General features: G+C 29.5%; 1 protein-coding gene across 2 annotated transcripts; it reads left to right on the forward strand.

Annotated features, from left to right (window-relative positions):
- Positions 1 to 1,722: 1,722 nt before the first annotated feature.
- LOC114169776 (RING/U-box superfamily protein) lies at positions 1,723 to 5,856 on the forward strand. 2 transcript variants are annotated; one of them, XM_028055072.2, is made up of 6 exons: positions 1,723 to 1,990; positions 2,427 to 2,700; positions 2,806 to 2,860; positions 3,710 to 3,810; positions 4,214 to 4,437; positions 5,406 to 5,856. In XM_028055072.2, the coding sequence occupies exons 2-5, from the start codon at positions 2,458 to 2,460 to the stop codon at positions 4,433 to 4,435; spliced, it is 621 nt and encodes a 206-aa protein (XP_027910873.1). In that variant the 5' UTR covers positions 1,723 to 1,990; positions 2,427 to 2,457; the 3' UTR covers positions 4,436 to 4,437; positions 5,406 to 5,856. The 2 variants fall into 2 exon arrangements, with proteins under 2 accessions (XP_027910873.1, XP_027910875.1); XM_028055074.2 differs by having other exon boundaries at positions 1,748 to 1,990; positions 5,409 to 5,766.
- The last annotated feature ends 3,181 nt before the right edge of the window (positions 5,857 to 9,037 follow it).

The raw sequence follows: 9,037 nt of genomic DNA on the forward strand, positions 1-9,037 counted from the left end.
ACTTTTAAAATTTACTGATCAATTTTTTATCTATTATCTAAAGGATGCAGTTCTTATGTAACATAATTTTGATTATAAATTAAAAAAATCAGCCTTTATTATTTGCACTAGATGACTGGCTTGAAGAAAGAAATAGGCAAACAAGATAGGCAAATAAGTGGGACATAATAAACACTTAAGTGGAGAGCTAGGTAGTAGTTTTCGTACAAAGTTTTAAAATTTATTCATCAATTTTTTTTTATTATCCAAAGGGAAGCATTTCTTATGTACCACAATTTTAATTATAAGTTACAAAAATCAAACCTCTTATTACTTGCACTAGGTGATTCACTTGAGTAAAAAATAGGCAAATAAGTGGGACATAATAAACAATTAAGTGGAGAGCTAGGTATTAGTTTTCGTACAAAGTTTTAAAATTTAATGATCAATTTTTTATTTATTATCCAAAGAGATGCACTTCTTATATACCTTAAGTTTGATTATAAGTTACAAAAACCAGTCCTTATTACTTGCAATAGATGACTGACTTGAAAAAAGAAATAGGCAAATAAGTGGGGTATAATAAACTTAAGTGGAGAGCTAGGTAATAGTTTTCGTACAAAGTTTTAAAATTTATTCATCAATTTTTGTTTATTATCCAAAAGGAAGCATTTCTTATGTGGCACAATTTTGATTATAAGTTACAAAAATCAACCCTTATTCCTTGCACTATGAAGAGCTAAGTATTAGTGTTCGTACAAAGTTTTAAAATTCACTGATGAATTTTTTTTTATTATCTAAATGAAGCTTTTTTATGTATCACAATTTTGATTATAAATTACAAAAATCAACCCTTATTACTTGCACTAAATGATTGAGTTGAAGAAAAAAATTAACAAACAAAATAAACAAATAAGTGAGTTATAATAAACGGTTAAGTGAAGTTTTCGTACAAAATTTTAAAATTTACTTATCAAAATTTTTTTCGTACATTATATATTTTGATGGTTTAGAAAAAGAATATATATCACTAAAAAATTAATCAAAAAATTTGAAATCTAAAGTTCCGTTTTGAGACGGTTCGCATGAACAGAAACTGAATGCAGTGTGTTTTGAACATTAAGAAAAACATTAGCCCACAACATTTTTCTTCCCAACATTATTAATATTTGCTGGTGTTTCTTTCCACCAAAATTTTGCTTCACGGGTATCTGATTTAACTTAATCTAAACAAATTGATTATTTTTTAATTGAATTGAATTTGACCCAGTTAAAAAATATTTATTAGTTATTTGTTAATTTTTTTTTTTAATATTTAATATATAACTATAAATATTTGTTTAATTTTACTCTGAAAAATTATATAATTATTTTTTTAAAAAAGTTATTCTGAAAAATCTAACAAAAATATAAGGTGCACAAACTTGCACCTTGTTATATTTAGTTTCGACCACACTTTTAACTTTTATTTAATAAAAAAAAACAAAAAAACTCAACTTAATATTAATTATTTTTTATCTTACTTATAAATTATTAATCAATATTAGTATTATTGAAATTTTAATTTAAATTCTGTATATTATTAATCGGTATCTATTAATGCATATGATTGTTTCATAGTAAACCGTAACCAATTTGAAGAGAAATAGCTCTTGTGAAGAGTTAAAAAAATAGTAAAATAAATTTGAAAATTGAATAGCACGTGTTAAGTGCTGTTTGGCCACGGTTAATGGAAGCGCGTGTGGCTGGGTTGGACCCGAGTGGTTTCGTTCGTGTCTCCGTTCACAACAGTGTTATGTCCTCCTTCATTTCTTCCATCGTGCCCTTTTAAGTCACAACCCTTCCCTTCGAATTCTCTCCAAACCCTAACCCCCTTCTCCCCTTTCTCCGTCGATTCGCCGCCACTGCATCTCTCTCTTTCAATTCCTTTACCACATCACTTTATTTCTCTCATTCTTTTCAACCGCAACGTAACTTCCTCTTCTTCAACGCTTCATCTTCGTCTCCATCGGTTCGTTCCTTTACCTTTTGTTCTGTATGCGATTTTTCGATTTTTTTCTTGTAGGTAGATTAATTTGTTTTTGTGTGTATTCCGCTGACGAATTGATTGATATGTAAGGTATAATTGGATCCGGTCACTTCGAGAAGTAAACCACGTTTTAGGTTTTTATGTTATATAGCTCTGTGATGGCTTGTGTAGGTGTGTAGAAAGTTAGTCATGTGAGAAATACCATGGAAAGATGGGAATGGAACTCTAATATTCTATTCAGCTCTGCCGGCTATGTTTTTTGATGTTTTAGATTGTCTGAGATGTTGAACTTTTTTTGTCTGTTTTTTCAGTTTTATGATTGTGTTAATCGCAAGAGTTTGCCTAATTTTGTTATCCCTTGGCCTTGGTCTAAGAGTGATTTTTTACTAATTGTGTGTTATGATATTGGGTTTTTCAGGTTGCTGCTTGGGTACGGGAGTAGTGTACCAATGAATTCTCGGACAGGCAAGGGACCTGCAGTCAGAAGCTACCGGAGGAGAAAGGCAGTCTTGGACCTTGACCTTAATCGTGTGCCAGCTGGTGACAATCGTGAGCACGAGGGACCTTCAATACAGTTAGGGCCACAAGTAGTTATAGTTGAACAGCAGCCACCGGCCTCTCAGCCGACCATGATTGATGTGGAAGACATTGATGATGATGTTGTTGAATGTACCCCAGGGGCTTTTGCTGAGGTTTATCTCCCCTCATTCATGGTTTTTTCTATTATTTTTTTCATTTATTATATTTTATTGTTGGAAATTAAATTCTTTTTTATTCTCATTTGTGTTCCATCATAGGCTAAAAACAAATCCAGAAGAAACCGAGGGAGGACTGTAGTTGATGTTGAACTAGGTAACATTGTTCTCCACTTTGGCCTATATTTTTTTCACCAGGTTGAGCTGATGTTGAACATTATGTTTTTAGAAGAATACAATAGTTGTTATATAAGATAACCTCTTAGCCAGTACACTTGCATAAACTAAGTTAATTGAAGGCTAGAGTAGCTACGATATGTACATATTTTGTTTATAGGCAAGAGTAGCTACGATGTGTTTATACAATTGAGGGAGTGTGTTGTTATCAGTCACTGAAATTAAAACCATCTTTTCCCTTCATCGCAAATCTCTATATTATATTTCGGTAGTGCCTCACCAAACTTTCCCCCATTGCTTTTCTATGCTAATTGCATTATTGGGTGTTGTACAAGTGTTACTGTATCCCACTGATTAACTTTTACAAGCAGGGTTCAGCAGTTGCTAAAGCAAAACAATAGTAAATTTAAACTCGGGATTTCAATTTCATTAAAAAAAGTTGTAGTCTTGTATGGTATCATTGAATTTATGTTGCTTTCTGCTTTCTTGGCCTTGTTGCCTGGGAGCTTTCTGCCTGCCCCAACATCTGATGGTAGGGACTTTGAGATTTCTGCCTGCTAATGTATCCCGCATATTAACTTTATAAATGCAAACCATATCAGTTGCTAAAGAAATAACAGTATTAAATTCAAATTCTGGATTTCAATTTAATTAAAAGTAATTGTAATCATATATGATATTGTTCATTATGCTTTTGTGGTCTGTTGTTTTGTGGGTTTTCTGCCCACCACCAACATCTATTGTCTGGGATGTTTTTTTCATAGCTTTTAATCTTTAGATTACTTATTATAATGGTGATTAACATGTCTGTTATTCGTGACTGTTGCAGAAGATCAGACTCGGCGCAACAAGCGCAGAAGAGAATTGCGAAATCAAACAATTATTAATTGTGAGAAGTATATAAATTTAGAAGGCAGTAGCAGTTCTATGGTAAAAAAATCCTTAGTGAGATGGCACACTGTTTTATGTTTTGCACTTCATCTTTTGTTCATCTGAATAAAATAGCTGTTAGATTAGTAAAAGTTGCATATCCACCTTGTTAAAAATAATTTGGTATTGCCACTTCATCATATACTTCTGGCTGTGATCTTTAGCCATTTATCTACTCTATTTTTTATTTATTTCATTGATTTTGTATGTTTTTGGTATATCTCGGGTTGCTTTCACATATGTTGTATTTTTAGAGCAGTTTATTATTTCAATCATAAGTTAATTTCCTTCAACCTTTAATTTTGTTAAATGGCCTGTTTCTATCAAACAACTAAAGAACTTGATAAACTATTGTGAAGATTTACTGGAAATCCAATTTCTGAATTGAATATTTCTTTTGTAGAGTGATAATGCTAAAATGATTCCTGAACCTCGAATTGAGCCTGTTTTCAACTGTCCAATATGTATGGGTCCTTTGGCAGAAGAAATGTCGACAAGGTGTGGTCATATTTTTTGCAAGAATTGCATCAAGGCTGCTATAAGCGCTCAGGGAAAATGCCCTACCTGTAGAAAAAAGATTACTGTGAAAGAGCTTATAAGGGTGTTTCTCCCATCAACTAGTTGAAGGTATGATTAAAAATTCAATTGTGATTACTTATGTTGGTTAAAGTGCTTTCTTGTCATATAGATACGTAATAAGTTGTATGCCTAGGAAAGAGTGTTATTGCTTTTATGGGTTTTGAATAAGTGTATGGTTCAGTATTACAAGATGATGGTGATATTAAAGTTTACGTGCCAGTTTACAAACTGGGTGTTTAAAATGGATAACTTCATTGGATTTATTTGTGACCAACTCCAAAGTACTGACCAAGTTCAAAGTAAGTTTTATTTTATGGTAATATGTGTTAAGCTTTAGAGGTGGTGATAACAAGGTGGGAGTAGTAGAAATGTGATTAAAAGAGTGAGTTAAGATGGATATGGAGCAACAAAAGAACATGATATAGGATAATTGTAAAAGAAGGCCACCCGAGGCACTGATAAGGAGAGGAAGTTCAGACCTGAAGGGATAGATCATGGTGAGCGATAAACAAGTCCAAATAATTGCGTTGTGTGATCAATAATACTATCTATCTAGTGGGATAGGGCTATTTTAGGCGGTGCTTGGTTTTAAATAAACATAATTTGTAATGGACATAAATACCATTATATCTGAAGCTTAAGATGTGTGGACAGAAATGAGATATTTTAGATGGGAAAAAAAGGGTGCTGGAGACATCAATCGGTATATTGGAGATTCGAATAGAGAAATTAAATAGAATTATCTGATTAAATTAGCACATCTATAACATGTTATTTCTCCCATTGTTTTTTATAGTGACTTCTTCGACAAGCTTGTAAATTTTAAATAGGATAGATGGCAAGTAAAGATGCTTTCATATGCTTTGTTACATTATATTTTTCTATTGCATATGCATGTACTTTAGTCTGGGTCAAACAATAGCTTCCTAATTTTGTTTGGCAAGAAAGAAATAATTATCATGTCTCTTGTTTATCTTCGATGCATTCTGATGAATGGTTGCTGATTTGCCATGCAGCAGGCTTTCCGTACAAGCTGTGGTCGGGATGGATATTGGGGAATTTAAGAAACGTCATTGTACTTTGGACATTACTGAATGGCTGTGTTGTTTCTAATACGTTCCCCAAATCAGAGATACTTAGTCTATTGTTGAGTAGATGTATCTCATTAAATTATCGTATTATTAATAACACTAAGACGTTTGGTATAGGTATAATTCGTTGCTCATGCTTTCTTATCCTTTCATGTTATGAACTCTCGGTCAATTCATTTTAGTGATATTATTACAGGACCGAGAGGCCGATCAAGGGTCATTATTAAGAGTGGGGATTTATGCATGTAAATCCCTCACGAATGGATAGTTATCCTTTTCTTGATTATTATTGGCTTAGAGAAGCGGGTGCCAATATGAATAACTATGTTATTTGGGAACTACGATGCAATACTAGTCCAGCGTGTTTAGATGATGATATTAGTTCTATGGATTTTCTTGAATCAATATTTTAAGATGCATGAAGAAATTATGGCCATCGTTTTTGTAAGGATCGATTGAGGAGTAGCAATAATCGTCCTTATATTAATTATTGGTTGCAGTAGCACTTTAGATTAGGAATCTCATGTGGTAATAACACGGGTAGAAGATATGCCATTTGAAAGTTCTGTCATGGAGAAAGTTCGTCCAATACAACTACATTCCAACATTTCTCGATGAATACTATCATCATAGAAGCACTTGTCTAAAGAACATTGAGGTTTCTAGAATAAGAACTTAGTTTTATTTAATGTATAGTATACTGTGGGATCGCTTAAAAGTTAGACAATAACTAATATCATGTTTTAGAGTTGGAGCAAGGGACAATGAAAGTTATTATTGTATGTGAAATAAGTGAACTGAGAAAAGCGTGCTAAGAAACTAAAATGAATTTACGCTTCAATTATAGATCACCCAAGAGATTTGTCATACCGGTGAAGGGTATTTGGAGCACATTCAATGCAAATTTACATATAACAGTTACTCGTTTAGTTACCTTCCATGGGATTCACATTTCTAGATACATTTAAGTAAGTTTTAATTGAAATTATTATAAACTAAGTTTGTTATATTTTTCTTTATCTCTTATTTCCCTTTCTCAAATCCGTAAGAGCCAGGTTCATTTCCTACAGACTACATGTTTTTTTCTAATTTTTTTTAGCTTGATAGTCATGTGGAGGGTTACGCTCTTCCTTTTATAAGGAGAACAATAAAACAGAATAAATTTGGATGAATGATAAACGGGCCTTATTAGGCAAATAGTCAAATATTATTTAAATATTGAATAACAGTTTTAAAAAAAAAATCATCCAAAAATAATTTTATATTACTTTTGACATCAAGAGTAATTTGATAATATTTATTTACTATCTATTAATTTTTGTGTACCTATACATGATTTAAATCACTCACAAACTTTTAAGTTCACTCATTTTCAAAATGCTTGAAAGAAACACAAAAACTTTACTTTCAAATCGACTTAAATTTATCCACTTATTTTTCTCAAATTTATCTTCACAAAGAAACACATTCTAAGAGTTTGAGTTTTGGAGGTGAAATGAGCGAATTTATATATAAAATTTGTAAATGATTTAACCAATATGATACACAAATAGTAGATTTTTAATAGATAATAAAATAATATTATCAAATTGACCTTGATAATAAAAGTAATATGAAATAATTTTTGGATGAGTGATATGTTATGAGAGAATATGGGAATTTTACCAAAAAATATTTTTATAGGGAGAGTTTACAATTTTCTTTAAAATAATATGTATGAATAGTGACAGCTCTTGATCAAAAATTTTAAAGGTGCCAAAATAATTCTTAAATTTTATATATTTAATTATTATCACTAACATAACAAAAGTATGTATAATTTAGTATTGAAATCTCCTTGTGTATTTTTTTATAGAAAAATGATAGTATTGAAGATCTATTTGATATGAAATCTTTTTTAATTAAGTTTTTCTAATTTCATCTTTTTAACCGAATATTCTCATATCTAAGAACATTTTCTTAGAATAAGTTTTAAATAATCAATATATGAAAATTTCCACCTATAATTTCAAAGAATTAATATTAAATTCACATATAATTCTTTGAATCTTAAGGGAGGATTCATCCACTTCGACAATTGAATTCTTAGTCTCATGCTTGAAAATATATGAAGAGGTAAATTTGTATTGTTTTCATATTTACTAGTATTTTTTATTTTATCTCCACAAAAAATCAATTATTATTGTATTTGTCATCAATAAACCTATTTAAAAAAATGATACTAAAAAATAATTTATTAAAATCTAATCAAAGATTGAGAAACGTAAATACTAAACACAAATTTGTGATAATCAAGCCACGCTTAAAAAATGATTACGAAAAACATACAATAAAAAATATATTCATAACAAAATAAATATACAAAAAACTCATAAGATAAATAAAAAAAACTAAATATCAAATAATATTCTCCCATTAATAGACAAACGAAATTTACCTTTTTTTTATCTTAAGAGAGAACAAATGAAAAAATGAGAACGAAGAGAATGAATTTGTGTCTAGCTTTTTATTTATCTTGTAAAACAAAAAAACAAAAGAAAATATATGCGAGCTTAGTAAATAAATACAATAGATGAGAAATTTAAAATAAAATAAAATAAAAAAATATTTCAATAAATTTTATTATTCTTTATTATATTTGTTTTTAATTTTATTATTTATTAATATTAGATATTATATCTTATAAAAGAAATAAAAATTAATATAAAAAGTTTAAAAAATATTTTATAAAAAATAAAATAAAATTGGGGGCATAGTCTCCTAAAAGCCTTCTAAGTTGACCCCTGTGTATGAAAAATATTTATAGTTATCAATAGAAGACAGCTTGCTTTGTTTTAATAAATGACGAACATATATTATCTTTATCTATATACAAACTTTCTTGATATGAAAAAGTTCTGTTAAAATAAAATTTACAATAATATCCAAAGACATCCCAAATTTTAAATTTAAGACTAAATTATTAATAATGCTTTGCAGCACACTCCTTCTACTACATTTTTCTTACCATTAATTAAAAATTGTTGAAAATCATAAAATTAAGCGTCCAATTCGTTCATAACAGGTTGAAGTAGTTGAAAGATACAGAAATTTTGATCGTAGATTAACATAAAGTTTAAGTTTCATTGATAATGATGCCGCAAGTTCAGAGATGTGTAGCATCCAATTGATATATGTATGTATTTATTATGATATTTTTTAGTGGTATGATTTTGTTAAGATGCGTTCTTAACGATTTTTTTTTTAATCTTTTATCTTCGTCTCTCCAAATCCAAACCAGTCCTTGAAATCAAGAAAGTGAATTTAGTTAATTAATATTATAAAAAATTTAATAAAAAAAATGTTAAATGAAAATTTGATTAAGTATCTACACTCTTATACCTAGAGCTATCTATATGATGAACTTCAAATGATCCCCATGTTAATTTATATTTTCAAATATAAGAATTTTTTATATTCCATTATCCATTCTCACCGCAACAAATAGACTTTACATTCTTTATTAATCAGAATACATTTTATCTTATAGAAAAAATAAATGATAATTTTTTTATAAT

The sequence above is a fragment of the Vigna unguiculata genome, chromosome 11, assembly GCF_037176805.1.
Source record: "Vigna unguiculata cultivar grain cowpea cultivar isolate G323 ecotype 2 chromosome 11, ASM3717680v1, whole genome shotgun sequence".
In the NCBI taxonomy this organism is placed as follows: domain Eukaryota; kingdom Viridiplantae; phylum Streptophyta; class Magnoliopsida; order Fabales; family Fabaceae; genus Vigna; species Vigna unguiculata.